At 35.6% G+C, this 21,850-nt stretch overlaps 1 protein-coding gene across 3 annotated transcripts in view; it reads left to right on the forward strand.

Moving 5' to 3' along the window:
• ndrg3b (ndrg family member 3b) overlaps window positions 1-21,850 on the forward strand; it is a 78,161-nt gene that overhangs the window by 48,658 nt on the left and 7,653 nt on the right. For all 3 annotated transcript variants that reach the window (XM_051096096.1, XM_051096097.1, XM_051096098.1), the window contains 12 exons: window positions 5,197-5,302; window positions 7,795-7,915; window positions 10,851-10,913; window positions 11,249-11,309; window positions 13,470-13,556; window positions 14,594-14,650; window positions 14,731-14,834; window positions 14,910-14,975; window positions 15,073-15,124; window positions 15,822-15,869; window positions 17,793-17,828; window positions 17,932-17,983. In XM_051096096.1, coding sequence (XP_050952053.1) covers window positions 5,197-5,302; window positions 7,795-7,915; window positions 10,851-10,913; window positions 11,249-11,309; window positions 13,470-13,556; window positions 14,594-14,650; window positions 14,731-14,834; window positions 14,910-14,975; window positions 15,073-15,124; window positions 15,822-15,869; window positions 17,793-17,828; window positions 17,932-17,983 — 853 coding nt within the window. The remainder of the gene's footprint in view (window positions 1-5,196; window positions 5,303-7,794; window positions 7,916-10,850; window positions 10,914-11,248; window positions 11,310-13,469; window positions 13,557-14,593; window positions 14,651-14,730; window positions 14,835-14,909; window positions 14,976-15,072; window positions 15,125-15,821; window positions 15,870-17,792; window positions 17,829-17,931; window positions 17,984-21,850) is intronic.

Consider the following 21,850-nt stretch of genomic DNA (forward strand, 5'->3'; position numbering starts at 1 on the left):
TACTTTTTAATCACAAAAGCTTGAGTAGCGCAGGCTCTGGGATGTGAGTTCACAACACTACTATTGAATCAAGTCGAACTACAGACCCAGTGTTTACAAAGCGAACGCGCAAAGACTAAGAAAGTGCAAGTAAGTTTTTGGAATCTTTTTTTCCAAGTCATTTCGTTCATTTTTGCAAAATATAATTAAAATGTTATGCGTTACTTTCCTAACACATCTACTGCTTACACAAATGTTGGTCACACTACAAACAAGACAAAACTATAATGCTATAAGAAACAGAAAATTTGAATTCATTGTTTACCTGGGTCTTTAGTCTATGATTAGCTCACCTCACTTCATATCTGACAAGTTTTCGGGTTTGAGTCTTTCGTTAATCACGTGACAGCCCCATAAGATGAATGAACGACTCAAAAAACCCGAAGACTCGAAACAGGTGAACTAATTCCACTACAGAACCTAATAGGATTTTGCGCATGTGCGAATGAACGAATCACTTCCCAAGATGACTCGTTCTTCCTGAGTCACATTAAAGGTTCGTTCAAACCAAAAATTATTCAGACACCAGATATACACCACCTAATTTTTTTATTTTTTAACTACTGGGTGCAGGACACAGTTGTGACATATTATAATTCTTCATAGAGTAGACTACGTGTAAAATTGATAATTTGGGACCAAAAATTTGAAGTTCAGGTTTGCATGAACCCGGTTCAGCATGCACAGGAGACTACAGGCTGTCATTGAGGCTAAGGGTGGCCAGATGAAGTATTGATAATTGTGTAAATATTGTCATATTAACAGTTGACTGAATACTTTTTGGTTGATTGTGATTAATTACATACTTTTCTATTAAAGTTATCTGACATTATCAAGCTGAATTTGTTCTTGTCATATTTTATTACCATTTTCTAAACTATAGCAAATACACTGTGATAATGTGGGAAATGTTGTCTGATAATGTGAGAAAAAGTATCTGAATAAATTTTGGTTTGACTGTATCTATATGATAAATGAAGTTAACCAACTAACACTATACATATTCTTATTCATATTCGGCAAGTACCAAAAATAAAAGTATCGGTATCGGGTGAGTACTGGAAAAAGTGGTATCGGTGCATCCCTATAAACAATACTTTTACAGTATTTATTACAACATTATTAAATTAACAAATCAGACCTTTTTGTAAAGTATTAATACTATTACCGCTATTACTACTGATTAGTGCTGTCAAAATTAGTGTTAACGCAGGTGATTAATTTTTCCAGTTTAACGGCATTAAAAATATTTAACACAGGGGCGGGGCTACGGTTGGTCACCCCATTCACATTGTATTTATTTAGAGACAGAACGTCTTTACAAGCACATGAAACAGGAGACTTTTCAGACGCGCACTCCAACTGCACTTTAGCGCAAGGTGCTAGTCAAACAAGTGTGGAAAAGGTACCAGATGAGATGATGTGACGCTATATGTCAATAAAAACAAATTTAGCAGCCAAATAAGATAATAACCCAGCTGCTCTGATGTCTGTTAATCAAAGAACAAAAGAAAAAAGAGGAAATGAGTAACTTTTGTAGCTTTAAGGATTCATTTACCTTTAATTTAGTTATTGATAACTTTATTAGAATTCTGTATATTTCCTACTTGCTGAAGGGCACAGGTAAATAATTGGTTTATGTGAAGATTGTTTTACATTTACTTAAATTAGAAGTTATTTTTTAAAGTCTAATGAATGTTCAAATTGATAGCTCTCAGTTACCCTTATGTAATGTTGAATGGCTATAGTCAGTGGTTAAATATTAGGGAAAAAAGAACAATTTCCTAGAGACATCAGTAATATTGACATTAGTCAGTAATGCTCACCTTCAGTCATAAAAAGAATTTAACAAATATTGATAATATACTGTCTTTGTTGTTTCTACAGTAATTTGAAGATTGAATGTGAAAATATTGGAATATAAAAGTGTTTTTAAAAACTTTAATGTTAGGTGGGATTATTCATGAATAATTTCAGAAATTAATTATGATTAATTAGTTAATATATTTAATTGATTGACAGCACTACTACTACTACTACTAATAATAATAATGATAATTTGTGTTGTGCTTATAGCATCAACAAACTGTAAATAACTGTAATCTGCCAACTGCATACATGTGAAGTGTTAATAATAATAATTAAATCTATGTAACAATATAATATATTTATAATATAATGTAAATATAATATAAAACTAAATTAGAAAATTAATAAAATAAATTAATAAAAAAAATATTGTTGATAATAATGGAATTAATTTAATTTGCAGTTTGTGTGCCCATTATATAAAAAAAAAAAAAAAAAATAAAAAAAAAAAAAAAATATATATATATATATATATGTGTGTGTGTATGTATGTGTGTATGTGTGTGTATATTGTAAGTAATTTTAAAATAACTTTTTTTATATTAATATATATGAAGCAACTTGAGAAAAGTGAAATCAGAATTTGCAAGGCCACATACTGTACGTCTTCAATTTCTGAAATTAAAGGGATAGTTCACCTAAAAATAAAAATTCTGTCATTAATTACTCTCCTTCATGTCGTTTCAAACCTGTATGACCTTCATCTTCGGAACGCAAATTAAGACATTTTTGATTAAATCTTTCTGACCTTGCATAGACACCAATGCAACTGACACATTCAAGGCCCAAAAAGGTAGTAAGGATAGTCCATGTAACACCAGTGGTTCAGCCATCATATTATGAAGCTATAAGAATATTTTTCTTGTGCACAAATAAAACAAAAACAAGTTTTTGAAACAACTTATTTTCTTCCGTGTCAGTCTTCAGTGTATGTTCACAAGAGTCGTGGCACTCTTTTCTGGGCCTTGAATGTAGTGTTTGCGTAGGATCAGAAATCTCTCAGATTTCATTAAAAATATCTTAATTTGTGTTCCAAGATGAACAAAGGTCTAACGAGTTTGGAATGAAATGAGGGTAAGTAAACAATGACAGAATTTTCAGGATTGCCCATTTCAATCACTGTTTCACTGTTTTACTTTTAAACAGATCTAAAAAATCTCTGAGTGCCTTGTATAATCTGTGCGCAGGTGTACTAACTTCCCTATCTTAATAGCTGCTTTTGTCTCCGCTGTTTGCAGACAAACAGAAGACAGGTACTTGTGCTCGAATGAGATTTGGACTCTGCTCTACAACAGATACCGCACTGACAGCCGCCCAACCTCTTTATTAAGTTCACCTTGTTCTCTTTCTTCCATCCTTATCAGAGCGTTGCCGTCTCTGACAGATCCATGACACATTTCTGAGCTGCCCTCAGGCACATCTACCTTTAGCTTGATTCAGACTGCCTGCTTTTCCATTTCTGTCCTGCTGCTGTGGTGTGGTGTTGTCTTGGTAACAGAGTCTTTGTTGCAGTAGGTTCTTGGATTGAGAAAAGACCAATAGAAAGTGACCCTGCAGTGTCAGAAGTGATTGTATTGTTGCTGTTTGGGTAATTCCATGGAAGGGTCAAACTTACCATGAAGAAATAAAGTTGTAACCAAAGGTTTTTACTCTACTGATAGCACAGATGTCAGCTTTTGGTGGTTCAAATATCCATGTGAGGTCTCTCTTAAAGTTTCTTAAAGCATTTTTTTTTATTTGCTTGTCACATCCATAACAGTACATATTCCTCATAAATAGTAGGGATGCGACAATGCATACCTCGGTTTTTAACCACGGTTTTCGGTTCGGTTCTAAAAGCTTGCCACATCAGTGTTTTATTGCATCTAATTAACAACAAAATACTCCTGTAAACATCTGTACACTGGACAAAGCATGGATTATTGTATACCTCTTTTGAGAGAGGTATTATTTTTCAGATTTTTACATAAAATAGGATGGGTTTCATTCATACTGGACACCAGAGGGCACCCTCGTGCAGAAAATCCACATAAGCGTCAAAGAGATAACACTGATGACGTTCCAGCCGGGGAATCTCTAATATATGGATAAAGGCATCGCTATTGCTGTACCTGAATAAATTAATGTGTTCAAATGAATAGGCCAGAAGCTATAAGCCTTTAGCATCGCAACAAGAGGTATAGAAACACATAAAATGCATAGCAGCCAATTTACAGATGCTTTTTTTAGACAAAAACATTTTATTTGAGATGGGCGAGTGGCTGTGCAGTATGTCAAATAGAAACTGGGTGTCCGCCAACTGATGGCACATTTCAACGGCTGTTTCCATTGTAGAAAGCTTTGATTACACAAGGGAGTGATCACGTTTTGTCATGTCACAATGTGCTGCACACGTCCAGTGTAGAAATTGCAGCACTGTAGAAACACCTGTTTCTGGAGACTGTTTGAATGCTACATCAAGAGATCAAACAACAGTCACCTAACATGAGATGTCAGGGAGAGCAATATGTTTGTGCACACTCCGACATAACCGCCTCGTCTATTTTTAAGTCTGGTGCCTTCAGTGGGTGCTGCTGTGGTTTGCTTCAGGTGTCAGGTGCTAGCATGATTTCTAGATCTTAAGACATCACTATCAGAGACATTACTTGTGTAGAAAAAGAAATGGTTGTATTAGCAAATGTGCATGTTGTGTCATCAGTTAAGGTCACTATAGACTTGTGTTTCTGTGTGTGTGGAGTCTGCAGGTTTGCATCAAAACAATGTCTGTCTCCTCCAGAGCAGGTCAGAGCTGCTTTTGTTTCTTTTGGTCCAGGGTAATGAAACTTCACGCTGTGTGTGGAATGAGATTAGAGGTGGACCTGCTGCTCGTCTGTCCTTGAATTGTGCTGTTAGCCTCTCACCTCATTCTTGTGGTTCAAGCCTCATCCTGTTTGTGTCTTCTAGCTGAGGTGTCCATTTCGTCCGACGCAACAGATTTTTTTTTGACGTATAATGCTGTGGTTGTTGTGGTGATGTGCAACAACAAACAGCATCAAGGGTGGGCCAAAACCTACACCACAGTGAAACTGACGTTGTCTTGCATTTATTTGGAAATGGGCTAAACAAAACCTTTAATTATGAACTTTCACCTGATTAGAGATCCCTTTTGACTGACCAAGCAGATATTTTCTTAAAAAGATTAAGTTTAATTATTTGCATCTGTGTTTAATGCAGACATTGCAGGAATGATTTCAAAGAGCTCCTTTGCACTTCTGTTATTAATTCATGTCATCATCTGATTGGTTGCAGGAGCATGACATTGAGACTCCTCACGGTGTCCTTCATGTGACTTTGAGAGGGACTCCTAAAGGCAACAGACCGGTCATTCTCACCTATCATGACATCGGACTCAACCGTAAGTCCTCCCATATGTTCAAAGTTCCTGTCTTTCTCTGGCAAAATGTGTCATTATAGAGCTCACCTACTTGAAGAAGATAGGTGGTAAACCATTTTGTGGCTCTTTAATGTGTCATGACAGATCGCTGTAGCGCTGTAGTCAAAGATTGCATGCACCTTGCAGAATCTGCAAAATGTTAAAAAAAACAAGAGGGATCATACTTTTTTTTTTTTTTAAAGTAATGACCTGAATAAGATATTTCACATAAAATACATATAGTCCACAAGAAAAAATAATAGTTGAATTCATAAAAATTGTTCAAAAGTTTACATACATTTGATTTGATTGTATCAATACTGTGTGCCTTTTACCCCATGCTGGTGCCCCTTGCCACCTCATACATTTATGAGATTTTTTAACAAAATAAACAACTTGTCTTTTTCTGCAATCATATTCACATTTTTTTCTTAGGGGGTGCTTTTAGCCCCGTTGTACCCTATATTTTTCTTATTTTGCCCAAATATCATATTTTTTTCATTTATTACTGCCCTTCAGAAACTACAGAAGATACTTACATGTTTCCCAGAAGACCAAATAAGTTACATTTACCCTGATCTTCAAATTCCAAAAGTTTTCACCCCCCAGCTCTTAATGCATCGCATTTCCTTCTGGAGCATCAGTGAGTGTTTGAACCTTCTGTAATAGTTGCATATGAGTCCCTCAGTTGTCCTCAGTGAGAAAAGATGGATCTCAAAATCATACAGTCACTGTTGGAAAGGGTTCAAATACACAAAAATTGATTTTTCTGAAGAACAGTGGGCAGTTTAACTGTTCAGGACAAACAAGGGACTCATGAAAACTATCTCTAAACAAAAAACACAGCTGTGGATCATTCAGGTAACAACACAATATTAGGAATCAACTTTTGAACTGGATCGTTTTTATAAATTCAACTATTTTCTCTTGTGCGCTAACATTTTATGTGAAATATCTTATCAGTATTACATAAAAAATAACGTTTTGTATAATCCCTCTTATTTTGGTAAAATAATTAACATTTTGCAGATTCTGAAAGGTGTATGTACACTTTTGACTTCAGCTGCATAGCATTAAATAAACGATTTCAACTGCAGAAAGCCATCAGTACACCACTTTTCAAGTTCAAGTCCACCAATCTAGTCTCCTGTCTGGTTTGTTTGTCAGACAAAACTGGCTAATTTGGCGTCGATTGTTCAAATCGCCTGCAGAGGGTCAGTTGACACCGCAGCGGAGACACTACACCAACTGACCCCTCGCCAGAAGTTTGATTGACAGGTGGACTAACCAATCATAACACTGAATCTGACATTTTGGTCTGACAAACAAACCAAGTCAGTGGACTTGAAATTGAAAAATGTTGTGTACTAACATCTTTGTGATTGAAACAAGATACCTTCTGATGTTCGTTCATGTTTATTTCATGTTGTAATTAGTAAGAAGGAAAAGGTGATCAGTTCATGTGCTGCTTGAACTGAGGCGCTACAGTGATCTGCCACGACACATTAAAGAGCCACAAAACTGTATTGTTTGAATATATTACAAAATTACTAAATTTAAAAGTGGTGACTGTTTCATACCTAAAGCAACCTGCTCTGTCTTGTCTGTCAGTGCGTTGTCAGTTTCCTCTTTGCTCTACAATGCATTTGTGTGTGGCATGGTAGTGCCACGGCTTCTCGGACGCTGCAACAGTAACTAAGGGAGGCAGGTTTTTGCAAAGAGTCAGTTGACACCATGTGTTACATGGAGATGACAATACAACTAATGTAGTACATCCAGATTACATTCATATAACACATTCATGCTATATATGCTACAGTATAACTGAGGAATTGCCTAGTTCATTCCTCATCAAATGTAGTACAGGACATATGAGATTTTCGTTCCACATCAACACAATGCATTTTCTCTATGATCATCTAATGTCCAACTGACAGCCAGAAAACTGATTTGCAGGGCACAGATGGTGGTTAATCATGTCTAGAGGAAACAGTAGTTAAAATATGTGGACAAAAATTTATGTAGAATGTGGGCTCAGTTAATTTTGGATTTTTATTTAGAGCCAGAGTGGTTTTATCATTTTAGTTCTATGCAGCTTGAAATGTGAAATGAAAGTGTTGTGCTGCATAAGACAACAATGGACTACAAAATTAAACTACGTAATTTATATTAAATAGACTAAACAAGAAAACAACGAGGTAAATAAAAGCTAAAAAAGAATGAATCTAAAAATAAAAACTAAAATAGGATTAACATTTATATGCAGGCTACATAAAGTGCATATGTGCATACTGAGTTACCAGTGCAAACAGCAAGAGACTGTGCACTATTACATAAAAACAGATCACAGTAATAGAGACGGTATGCAAAGTTTGCACATGCATATGATTCGGTTATGCAGGCTACCACATTTTCTCTTTGATAATTATTTGTGGAAAACATGTTTGAGAAGTTGTTTTTCTTTTGCCTTGCAGATAAGTCATGTTTCAACACACTGTTTAACTTCGAGGACATGCAGGAGATCACCCAGCACTTTGCTGTGGTCCATGTTGACGCTCCAGGCCAGCAAGAATCTGCCCCTCCTTTCCCCACCGGGTAAGACAAACCACAGAAGAAACAACGCTGTATCTCGAAACCTAGTGAGGTGCCTACATAAACAGCATTGAGTATCATTAGTATATTCTAAATGTTAAAACTGACATAACCAAAATGGACCCTTTTTTAGGGTTCATACAAGGTGCTTAAATTACTCGAATTTGACTTTTTAAAAATTTAGGCCTGAAAACCCCTTGAAAATAGCATTACTTAATATTCATTTGATTTAGATCGGAACGGGTTCGTGAATCATTTTGCTAATTAAATGATTCAAATCAAATTATTCGCAATACGCATTTTGAAGTCCTGGTCTAAATCAAATGATTCGCAATCCACGTTCTGAGTCCTGATCCGAAATGAATGTTCACGAATCATTATTCGGATCAGGAGTTCAGTGTGTGGATTGCGAATCATTTGATTTAGATTGGAACTTCAGAGCAGGTTCGCAAATCATTTGCTTTACATCGGAACTTTGGAGCGCAAAATGTAAATCGTTCAATTTAGATCACAACTTCAGAGCGGGGTTGTGAATCTCTTGCTTTAGGTCGGATCTTCATAGTGTGGATCACGAATCATTTGATTCAGATCAGGACTTCAGTTTGTTTCATATCAGCACCCATTTCATATCATATTTTTTTTTTTTTTTTTTTTTTTTTTTTCTTAAACAGTAGAAATCATCAAACCATTAAGGCAGTACAGATATGAAAACAAAACAAAGGAAAAAGAAATATAGTATACACAAATACAAATCCATTATGAAAATTACCTGTGGTTTTACAGTAGTTAAAGTGTAGAATTTGAAATTGAAGACGTAAGTGAGATCTCTGATTGAAGTACTGAAAAAAGTGAAAGTGGAAAAAAAAAAAGTAGGGCTTGAACAGTCCTTGAAAGTCCTGGAATTTCGTTTTACAGTATCTGTACGAACCCTGCTTTTTACAATTTGTGGGTTTGTCAGATGCAAAAGTTGTCATAGTTGGGTGAACTTCTATAGCAAAGAATGAGAGACTACATAAAATACATTTTATTTAAGTGAATAAATATATATTCACAACTTTCAAAGGGAGGAAAAAATAGAGATACATTAATAGCATCAGTCAGAAGAGAGAACAGTGTCAAATTTAGTTTCATCATTTTGACCCTGGAGCACAAAACCAGTTATAAGTAGCACAGGTATTTTGGTAGCAAAAGCCAACAATACATTGTATGGGTCAAAGTTATCGATTTTTCTTACATGTCAAAAATCATTAGTATATTAAGTAAAGATCATGTTCCATGAAGATGTTTTGTAAATTTCCTAATGTAAAAATATTAAAACTTATTTTTTGATTAGTAATGTGCTTCATTTGGACAACTTTAAAAGCAATTTTCTCAATATTTAGATTTTACAGCTTTACAACCCCCTTAGATGTAAGGCTATGTTTACAGTCGTGCGTTTTTGATTTAAAAAAATTAAAACAATCCTCATCCATACTGGCATTTCAGAAAAGATATCTGTACATACCATACGACCAAAAGTGTGCATTACATGATCATTCACGAACACTGTAGCATGATGCTACATAAGACAATAAATAAGATTTATATTCCGCTTTTACTCAAAATTAGTTTTAAACCATAAGCGAGTGTTTGTAATAACTTCCGTTTGCCGTCAAATGTGTGTTTTGGCCGTGTAATGTTGTTGAAATATGTTATGTCTTCTGAGTCAGAACAAAGATTGCAGAAGAAAGTGGGCATATGTGACCCTGAACCACAAAACCAGTCATAAGTATGAATTTAAAAAAATAGATTTTTATATCATCTGAAAGCTATAAATAAATAATTGAATAAATAAGTTTTCCGTTGATGTGTGATTTGTTAGGAAATGACAATATTTGGCCGAGATGCAACTATTTGAAATCTGGAATCTGATGGTGCAAAAAAATCTAAATATTGAGAAAATCGCCTTTAAAGTTGACCATATGAAATTTATAGCAATGCATATTACTAATCAAAAATTAAGTTTTGATATTTTTACAGTGGGAAATTTACAAAATATCTTCATCGAGCATGATCTTTACTTAATATCCTAATGATTTTTGTCATAAAAGAAAAATCGATAAATTTGACCCACACAATGTATTTTTGGCTCTTGCTACAAATAAACCCGTGCAACATAAGACTGGTTTTGTCGTCCAGGGTCACATATAACGTTATACATACCGGCAGACAGTGCTGGAAGGTGCTAGTGCTTGTCAGTAAATTAGTGGAAAATGAATAGAAATGACGATTCTGTAAGAGGCATGCATTTTAAAACGAACATGCACTAGTGTGAAAACAGATTACACACTAAACAGATGTGTAAACGGAAAACTTTTTGAGCTTTATCAAAATTATTTTCACTTTTGTTGTGGATATATTTTGTTCCTTTGTGCAGTGGCTCAGGAGTTTTTGAATCTGTATAAATGCCAATAAGCTGAAAAAGAAATTATTCTGAGGTAATGTGATCTTGTTAAAACTGATTTCATAAATTTGGTATCGAAAAAAGTATCGTTAAGTAACTGGTATCAAAGTCAAAGTAACTGTATCAGCATCGATATCGATATCGAGAATTTTTGAACGATACCCAACCCTAATTGAAAGCTTATTTATTCAGCTTTCAGATGATGTATACATCTCAGTTTCAAAAAATTAAGCCTTATGACTGGTTTTGTGGTCCAGGGTCACATAAATTACAAAGTGTAGTGTTATAAATGTGCATGCAATTTGTTTTTAAAATGAAATGCAGTCTGTCGTAATGTCCATATAAAATCAGTCCTAACCATAACTGTTATATGATCATAAATAGATGATACCTCATCAGTGCACTGCTTAGCATCCTGTCTAACTATTTTAAAAAGTCACACATTTACTGTTCACTCTGTTTTCACACTCTTACCTTCCTTTTATTTTCCTTCAGGTACCAGTACCCAACCATGGATGAGCTTGCTGAGATGCTACCCTCAGTTCTGACCCAGCTGAAGTAAGTCCAAACTTCAATCAGTCTGTACTGATCCCTAATTCAGTACAATTACACTCTTAAAAATATTTATTTATTTATTATTTATTGGGATCACTGGTTCTGTGAAGAACCTTCAACATCCATGGAACCTCTTTAATGCATAAGAAAAAGAAAAAGGTTCTTTTTTTTTTTTTCTTCTTTTTTTTTTAAATGTACTTCAAAATGGTATTTCTATGGCATCACTGCAAAAACACCCTTTTGGAACCTTTTTAAGAGTGTAAATAAAAATAAAATTGTGCATTTTTATCAGAATATATGCCAGTTTATAAGCAATATGACTGATTGTGCTTTAACAGAATCAACAGCGTGATTGGTATTGGTGTGGGTGCAGGAGCTTATATCCTCACTAGACTGGCTGTAAGTAAAATTTCTTTCTTTTTAATATGCTATAATGACTGATCAGTCATTGTATGTTAAAATATATAACCATTTGGTGAATAGCTTGTGAAAACGAGCCATTAGATGTTTAATTGAGCATCTGAAAGACGTCATTAGAGGTGAAGATCATGAAAGTCCGTCTGCAGTAAAACCATCTGTCCTCAGTCTTCAATAAATCCCCCACACCTCCTTTGAGACTCACAGTTCACACATGCATTCACACTCGCACCCTACACAAAGGTCTTATTCACCATCTACACCCAGACACGAACGCTGAGGATGGATGCCTTTATAAACACACTTAAACACACACTCTCATGTTTCCTGCTGGTTATTATGAAGGTATAAAGTGATGAAGAGTATTAAGGGAAGAATGTGGCTTTCCATGGCTGTCTTTCACTACAGGCTCCATTTCTTCAGTACAGCACCTCACACTTTCACCCATCTAACAGCTTGCATTGCACATCTATCATATTTCTGCCATTTGCTTATCGGGTTCTATGATGACGGCCGATTTGAGCAAACGCACACCTACGCAGCTCTGCAGAACAGCTTCACTACTGTAAACTACTTAAAATCATTAGAATTACACTTTGATTGCCACATGCTTGTGCGTAGACGCGGTCATATGATGTCTCGAAGGCTTGCTTTTCTCTGCACGTCTGTTGCAGAGCCTTATGCAGAAGGGAAAAAGTAGAGGTGTGAAACCTGAGCTTTTTCCATCACGATCACTGTAATAAGACATTTGATTGTTCACGTGGCTGCCTATAGCTGAAGTTCTTAGTTAAAACCAAGTGTGAGCTCTTTCAGTAAGTCAGCGCTCTGGACACTGACATCCTGAGAACTCGGTTAAGGTGTTGATGTCAATATCTAGTTGGGTCATGAAGGTTTTGCTCTGTCACTACTGAGGTTAAAGTTGACTTGCTTAGACCTGTGTAGTAGTTCGTAAAGTGATCCCACATCCCTTTCCCACGACTTTGCTTTGTTGTGTTCTCAAGCCATCTTCTGTAATTTACATATTTCAGTAGTAAAACAGAAGACAAAATGTAGGTTTTGTGCGTCACAAACTGGTACTCGTACAGTGACTCTCCATGAAAGAATAGAGACTCAAATGAGAGTTTGCCAGATACCCAGTCAGCTACCCAAATCCCATTCCTGTGATATTTACTAAGTTAATGTTGAAGATAGGCAGAAGGGTTGCCCTCGACTAAATATTTTACTGGTCGGCTAGTAGTTAATTAACCATTAATTAATCAAAATCATAATAATGAGCCTTTAATTGCCTAATAAGCGCTCAAGCACAAAAAAAGCTTGCCACAGTGCACTATCACATGACCCTGACAAGTCTATAGATAGCAATACCACACAAAGTCAAGAATGAAGTTTGAACTTTGCATCTGATGACCCCTTTAAGAGACATAATCTGAGAATATGTTTTCTATATGAATTGGTTCATTTAAAAGTAGACATTTCACTCTCTATGGATATATTTTTCATGTCTGTAAGGCAAGTATACACAGTGTTTCGAAGTTCACAGAGACAGCGGAAAGTGCATCCTGTTTGCTTTCATTATTTTACAAAAGCGCAACATTTCGTTGTTATTCTGAGTGCACATGAATACATGTTGATGTTACAGCTGCTCAAATGCTAAGAAAATGGAGGACGGCGTACAACCAAATACAACTCGCTGAGGGCGGAAACTATGGCAGCACAGGACTGTCAGTCAGCGGTTGTGGGCGGGGCCTAAACAATGTGATGTCACACTGCTTTGAGAGTCAAAACCGCATGCCTAATGAGACTGGTTTGGTTTAATGGGGATTAAAAAATGAGTTGTAGTAGTGTTTGTGTTCACACACTGCCAACACACATTTATGTTCAAACACTATGTAAAAGTGGATCTTGCATTATAGGTGCCCTTTAAATCAACAAGCTTTCTGTGATTATATAACAATTTGTTCGACTATCACATGACCCTGACAAGTCTATAGGTAGCAATACCACACAAAGTCAAGAATCTCATTAGTCTGTTCGATCGGCTACATGTCAAGTACCTAATCCTTTCATTCAGTAGGTGCCCTCAGTGTTAAAGTCAGTAAGAGCCGTAATGATGGACTAATCCATGTAATGTCATTCTCTTAGCTGAATGAGCCTGCTCTGGTGGAGGGGTTGGTTCTCATCAATGTGGACCCCTGTGCTAAAGGCTGGATCGACTGGGCTGCCTCTAAGGTAAAACTGTGAATGATCATGTTTATTTAGTGCACATACTAAAAAAATTAGCTTTCCCATTACGAGGTGATATTTGACTATTTTTACCTTTGTAATAGCTTTTTTCAAACTTTATTAAAAGTGTCATCTTTTATGAAAAATTAAAACAAAAAATTATATTTGAGCTTTTTAAAATTTCTAATTGCAGCAACAGAAGAACAAGTAGAACAGGAATAAGTTACCAATTAAATGAAATCAGTATTAACAATTAATTACTACAGAGGTGGCACAGAAGAACACAAAAGTGACTTGTAGGTGTGTTTTTATGTTTAATGAGGCTCAGAGGTGGCATGAGTGCAATCAAATTCATAAACTCATGTTGAGAGTAATGTTTTAAATATACAATTTTGAATACAGAAATAGTAAATTATCTAAATAATTGAAAAGATACTTTAAAAATGAAAATAAAACTGCCAGCAGGTGGCGGCAAGTCACTGATTTAATTACTGAATCATTAATTTGATTCGTTCGAATGGCTGATTCATTCAGGAATAAAGCAAGTGACTCGTTTTCAGATTCGTTTAAAAATGCGAATTCATTCATAAACAAAACACCGCTGTGTTTGAATGGAGATGTGCAGCGGCTCGGTTGTGACTTGTTTCGGACTATTTATGACGACATAATAGAGCAAAATCATTGCAAATGAAATGGTCGCACTGTAGAGCCCTGTTATTTGCATTTTAGTTTAATCAGTGCATTTGATTTATTTATTTTTTAAATTATTATTTTTTTTTAATGCACTATTATGCATAAAGATATCTTATCCTTTCGTTGTTAGCCAGAAGCTAATCTAAGCATTCCTCCATACTTCAGATTTCTCAACAGATTAGTGTTGATCTTCTTAAAGTTTCCCCTGTTGTAAAGCTCATAATAACCTTGCAGGCAATGCTGCAATAATTAAAAGTGCTCAGCTCAGTGGAGGTGCTGGGAACGCATATTGTTTGATCTTCAAACTTGGTGGTTTTCACTAAAATTATGAATGTGTGTTTCTATTTTAGTTGTCTGGATGGACCAGCAATCTAGTAGACATTGTGATGGCACACCATTTCAGCACGGTAGGCCTTAAATATGATGCTCATCTTTGCATCTGTGAGAGAAGATTTCTCTGTTAATGAGCTGAGTTTTTGTTCTTCAGGATGAGCTGACGGAGAACCAGGAGATCATTCAAACATATCGTCTGCACATCGCTCAGGACATCAATCAGGACAACCTGGCTCTCTTCTGTCAATCCTACAACAGGTGACATTATCAGTTCATGTACTGATCATTGCTCAATGAGCCGATCTTGATGAGTTTTTCGTTTCCTTGTTACAGTCGGCGAGATCTGGAGATTGAGAGGCCCATCTTGGGACTTAATGAAAATACGGTCAAAACACTGAAGTAGGTTGTTTGGTTGTCTGTTTTTGCAAATATTGTCTGGAAATCATGATGCATCCTCTTCCTTAGACCTTTATGTCCCTGTTCTCTTGCTGTTTAGGTGTCCTGCCCTGCTTATAGTTGGTGACACATCACCAGCGGTAGAGGCTGTGGTGAGTGACTAATCAAAAACACTGCATTGCGTCTATAGGCAATAAGAAAGAACACAGTGTGCTTTCTAAAAGGCCCATTATGCTAATTATCTTGTTGTACATTTCCGTTCAGATTGTACCGATGACGTCACATCCTAAAAGGGTCTGTGCATCATAAAGTCTAATGCACTTGTGCTTGTTGCAAAGCACATATGCATAACTTTTTGCTTACGCACTTATGGCAAATATCTGTCCATACGTTGTAGAAAGTAAATTAACACTCATGCTTCTGGTCTTTGTGATTGGCTGAACAGCAATTCTATCCGTTCTAAAATCCTTGATACACAGAAAAAAGGGGCCAAAATTTTACCTTTTGGGGTACAAGACCTTGTCACTGGAGCAGTACCCTTAAAAAAGGACATCTTTTTACCCTTTTACCCTAATAGATACATATTAGTACCTTAGAGTAGTAATACATACCCAAAAGTTACTAATATGTACCTATTAGGGGTTAAAAAAAGTACAAAGATGTTCTTTTAAGGGCACTGCTCTAGTGACAAGCTTTTGTACCCTAAAAGGTGAATCTGAATCAGTAAATCTGTCATATAAACAGTTTTAACAAACAGGTTTAGTGCAGAGTTGGTTTGTTATATCTGACTATACCTTCTATATTGTTTCTAATGTGACCAGGTGGGATTTTATCTGTTTGTTTCCACAGGTTGAATGCAACTCAAGGCTAAATCCAACCAAGACTACTTTACTCAAGGCATGTCAGCTTTTCCCCCTCTCTAGAACAATTTTAATTCAGGAATGCAAATTTGTCATCTTTCAGCAAAAAGGGCTGAAAGTTCCAAAATATGGTTTGTACACAAAAGCAACTCATGATCCAGTGTTTTTGGTATCACGGAGCTGTTCAGTGTTCAGTTTAGCAAGCACTAAGAGTTTGAGTCGCTCTCCATGTAAAACTAATTTTGTGCAGACCAAACCATAAGTCGTAGAAACTTCAAACATGGTGATGTTGCAGGCGGTGTGAGTACTGCCATCCATCCAAGGCTCGCCCCAATCGGCCTCATGGGGGCGATACAGCGAACAAAAGTACGAAATCGCTTGTAACTCCTAAACTGTCAGGCGCAGGCTCAAGTGTCTTATGTCGTTGAAATCCTTGGCTCATGCCGGACAAACTGCACACTTGGATTTGAACGTAAGCCTGGCAAAATTGTTCGGGCACTTTGGGTTTTTTAAAAAACTTTTGCGAACTAGTCCACAAACTAGTTTTTTTCGCCCGATCGAAACCAAACCAGTGCAGAAAGTTTCTCAGAAGAGTGAATATTAATAATAATAATTATCAAAAAAAAAGTTAAACTGTTGTTCAAAATGTTCATAAGGGGCAGGGCCACTTTTAGACTCCTGAGCGGAATGAGATATCTTCACCAAACTCTGCACACTTATGTAGAAGCTCAATCTGATGTCACAAGACAAAAAAAAAAAAAAACCTGGAGCTTGGCTACTTCGTGGCACTATAAGTGGGGAAAACGATAAAAATGGCTACAACTATGCAACCATTTGACCTATCGACATCAAAATTACTGTGCACGGTCATGGCCCAAAGTGCCACGAGTGTTTATAAGGACATTTGCATATCTCAAAAAAACATGGCCACCAGACAAGGTTAACGGAGGTGAATTGGAACGAAACTTGGTGGGCTTGTTTGACTCATGGCCCTGTGGTCTGTGAGAAATTTGAAAGACATCGGCCACTGGGGCAATATCGCATTTTGCAAAAGCATAAATGATTGTACATAGCACATTTTTTGCACATACACATGATTTTCGTATCATATTCCAGACAACTTTGCCTCTAGAACCACTGATGTCAATCAAATTGTTTGTTAAATGACTGAAAAGATGTAAAAAAAAAAAAAAACTACTTTTACACCTTACAAGCCAAGGTTTTTCTACTCAATCTGGAAAAAAAATCACTGCAATACAATTCTCTGGACTCTCTAGGTCAATAATTATCAAACAAAAAATTCATTAAAAAAAAGTCTGAAATGTACCTTTTGGGAAGCTATAATGGGGTCGTTTAGGAAAGTGGCCTGTCCAAATTTGCCCAAAATCCTATAAAGCCTAAAGGAAAACAGAGAACTTCACGAAACCTGTTGAGATCATGAGACAGGTGATTCTAAACAAGCATGCAAAGTTTTAATGAGATCGGACCACAGCTGGCACTAAAACATAATATTTCTATGGTAAATGATTTGCCACAAATGCTTTTTTTAAATCATTGATTTAAGTGGTTGCAGGCTTGCTAAATAATGTCCTTTTCATATGTGCTTAAATGCCTTAAAGCGCTTGAACCCTGTAATCGCTCCTTGCAGCTACATTTATAATTATTATTATGTAGTCATATTGAATGGGTTCCATAAAAACAACAGTGTGAATATGGCCTGAGACAATTTTTTTTTGTTTAAACTGTTAAAAAGTACTATATAGATGAGTTTTCCTCATACTGTCATAATGCAAAAATAGTGTGTTCATTTTAAAACTGATATTTTCTATATTTTCTTCCCCTGAAGTTGCATATTTTTGTGACCTTTTTCACACCTGATGGCTTCTTTGATTATTGTAGTTCCAATATAACAGAATGGAGGGATTATTGTTTAATTATTGACTTCTCCTCCTCTCTTTAGATGGCAGATTGTGGTGGACTTCCTCAAGTTGTCCAAGTAAGAATAAAAGACAACACCATTATGTCTGCCACAGTGCAAGTCTGACGTATTGATGTATCAGTCTTGACTTGTATTAAATGTGGATGTTTTCTATTTTCAGCCGGGTAAACTCGCTGAGGCTTTCAAGTACTTTGTCCAGGGAATGGGCTACAGTAAGTATCTGTCCTCTTTCTGTCTTTTCATAGGCAACATTAATGTTAAGCGTTTGATTGTATCATCATCTTCATAGTTATATTTACCTTCACTGTTTGTATGAATTATGTCACCTGTTTACATTTTTGTCTAAAAGCATCTTGTTGTTAGAGAGTTGTCAGCTTCATGTCACATCGGTCAACAACTTGCATACTGTACGTCTTCAGTGGTTTAATAATTTATGTCACAAATACAACTCAAATGGTCTAAAACAGCTCAGGAATATGACACATTCACAGTGTATGTGTGAGTGAGCAAATCCTGCCTGTTCAGAGCAAGAACACGAGACATCAAATGTTATGAGTTTTGATAAGAACCACAGCAGCAGATATTGCTGATCTGACTTTACAACAAAAAGCATCAGGCCTTGAGTAAAGCAGATCTCAGATCAGCTGTCCGCTGCACTAACACATGACTTGTCTCCCGTGTGGCTGTGCAATGCTGCGTTCTTCAGCATGTAAGTACAGTAGTCTTCCTGTAAGAGCATGGTGTGTGGCATGAGCCCTGTGTGACAAAGCTCCTCAGATTTACAGGTTCTAGCAGGTAATATCTTCTTTGCCCTAAAAGATCCTTTGACTGAACATTGGGTTGCACAGCATGAAAACTTTATTGCTGGAATACCTCAAACATCCACAAACCTATATTCGAGGCCTTAGATCCTTCAGATTTTTCTGATGTTTATATGGTTATTTTCAGAATAGCCTTCTATGCCGTATAAACATTAAGATTTGTGTGTGTGATTTCTGAACCACTTGCAGCACTGAATTAGTGCATTGATGCAAAAGTAACAGTTTGTTTCCACATAGGTCTTGCCTAGTTCATCTATAAATAACACCAACAGCTCTTAAAATCTTCCCCTTTGTGAAAAACATTAATATTTTCAAATATGCATTCGCTGTTGAGGGTTTAACACAATTTCACCAGTATACCAGTGGTAATCGCTTTGATTAGTGCTTGCCAAAACAGCAGCAATATTTTAGACTTTAACAGCCAGTAATGCAAAACAAAAAAAAAGTCAGATGTCAAAGTTTCACCAAAAAAAAGAGGTCAGAGGTCAGAGTCATGAATACTCATCTTATTGAGTGAAGTGATTTGATTTTAATATATTTTAAAATGTAATTTAATTCTGTAATGGTAAAGCTGAATTTTCAGCGTCTTTACTCCAGTAATATTTTAGTGAAAACTGATGCTTTTTCAGGGTTCTTTGAACTTGAAGTTCAAAAGAACAGCATTTTTTTTTTTGTATTGTTTTGTATTTGATGACATTATAAATGTCTCTACTGTCACTTTTGATCAGTTTGATGCATCCTTGCTGAATTGAATTATTACTTGGCCCCTAATCAACCCAACCTTTTTATGGTAGTGTACCCATGTTAAGCTCATGTTCTAATATTCCTGATAGTGTTTCTGACTTATTTAAGTTACATTAGCAATGGTTACTGATGATTACTTGTGTTCTGAGAGTGTGAGGAACGTGATCGAAAGCAGCTTGACTCATTTAAAAATGTTCACATTTTGATGCGATTAGCCACATTCCTCCTCCATAAGACACTAATCTAATCCTGAGATCTGTTGACCTTTTTCTAAGTCTCTACACAGCGTACACACACACACACACACACTGTGAAAGATTTGTGCCTTCCAGACCATTTACTTCAGAATGTAATCCAAAACACTTTGATTCTGCTGTGGTGTTATTTATAAGGATTAGAGGTATTAGGCTAAAATTGCCTTCATTACTGTTCTTGAAATTAAGTGATTCTGAAGTTTGGTCAGTTCATTTTTTTTTTTTTTAAACTCTTAACTCTTTAATATGTACACTATTAGTCAAAAGTTTTTGAACAGTAAGATTTTTAATGTTTTTTTGTTTTGTTTTTTTTTCTCTTCTGCTCAACAAGCCTGCATTTTTTTTTTATCCAAAATACAGCAAAAGCAGTTTATATAAAAATATATATATAAAAAATATATATATTTTTAATTTATTTATTTATTTATTTTTTTGCTATTAAAATAACTGCTTTCTTTTTGAGTGTTTTAAAATGTAATTTATTCCTGTGATCAAATCTAAATTTTCAGCATCATTACTCCAGTCTTCAGTGTCACATGATCCTTCAGAAATCATTCTGATATGCTGATTTGCTGTTCAATAAAACATCTTTATTATTATATTTTTATATTATTATATTTAAAACCATTAATTACATTTTTTTTTTTTCAGGATTTTTTGATGAATAGAAAAAACTAAAGATCATGAAATCTGAAATGAAAAGCTTTTGTAACATCATACACTATCAGTACTTGTCAGTATTTCTATTTATTTATTTTTTATTTATTTATTTTTTATTAAAAAAAATTAATTAATACTTTTATTTAGCAGAGATGCTTTAAATTGACCAAAAATAATGATAAAGACATTTATAATGTTACAAAACACCTCTGTTTCAGGTAAATGCTGTTCCTCTGAACTTTCTATTCTTCAAAGAAACTGCAAAAAAATTGTACTCTGTTGTTTTCTACAACAATAAACAATAATAATAAATATAGCTGCAAGCAGCAATTGTGGGGCCAAGCACAAAAGAGAATGAGGCAGAATGAGAAGCTAAGCATAGCCAGGAGCAACAGACCACTACAACACTTAGTAATTAAAGCCATTTCAGGATGATATCAGTTGAAATGGCTGAAAAATCATAAATACAGCCACTAATAATATAATTTAATGGCTTATCACATTTGACCAATAGGTGGTGCTGTTTTCAGATTGATGTGACATGTTCTGTGTGAGGTGACAATGACACACAAAGTTTGGTGTCATTATGTCAAAGCTTTACAGAGATACAGCCTCAGAGTCATTTTGGCATCATGCCTCAAATGTGTAGTGGTGCTGTACGAAAACGGTTTTGTCTATCGACACAAAATCCATAACTTTGTATAAGCACAGTCTGAAGATGATTTGATTCAAATTTGGTGAAAATCGGACCAACGGTCTAGGAGGAGTTTGAACAAATAGGTTTTGTACATTAATCAAAATGGACAGGAAGTTTGGATCAATGTTTTGAGCCAAGGAATCTATTGAAATTGCTTGCATTACAATAGGCTAATCTAAACAGAAGTTATTAGCATTTTTGTAAAATTCTTTAGAACTTTAGAACCAAGCTTTTTGAGTACTGTCAGGGCATGGTGCTGAAGACCAAGTTTCGTAATGATACAATAATGCGTTCATAAAATATATCATTTTTGGACAAAATTCAATATGGCCAACATCCAAAATGGTTGACATGGGGAAATTTGGTATGGTTGGACTCGTCATGATGCACTAAATCTAAAGAGACCAGTTTTGTGGCTGAACCATTCAGAAGTTATAAGTAAAAATAGCCATTTTTCATATCTCCTGACCACTAGGTGGCACTGCACTGAAACACTGCAGGTAGCCTCAGGTCATGCTTGTTATAACACACACCAAGTTTGGTCTCAATACGCCAAACCATTGCAGAGATATAGCCTCACAACCATTTTTGCGTGCTTTTCGTAGAAATTGTTCGTGCGTTATTTGAAAACGGTTTGACTAATCAACTTGAATTCCATAACTTTTTGCCAGCGTGGTCTGAAGATGATCTGAGTCAATTTTGGTGAGAATCAGACAAACCATCTAGGACGAGTTTGAAAAAGTAGGTTTTTACGATTTTTTAAATTGGCATGAGCCAAGGATTCAGAGAAAAAAAGAATTTTCATTCTGTGCCTTATGGGTCATAAGTTATTAGCATAAACAAAGTGAAACTTTGGACAAATGGTGGCGCTAGAGAGTTTGAGACTCCAAATTTGCTATGGTT

Source organism: Labeo rohita, chromosome 23 (genome assembly GCF_022985175.1).
Source record: "Labeo rohita strain BAU-BD-2019 chromosome 23, IGBB_LRoh.1.0, whole genome shotgun sequence".
Lineage (NCBI taxonomy): Eukaryota > Metazoa > Chordata > Actinopteri > Cypriniformes > Cyprinidae > Labeo > Labeo rohita.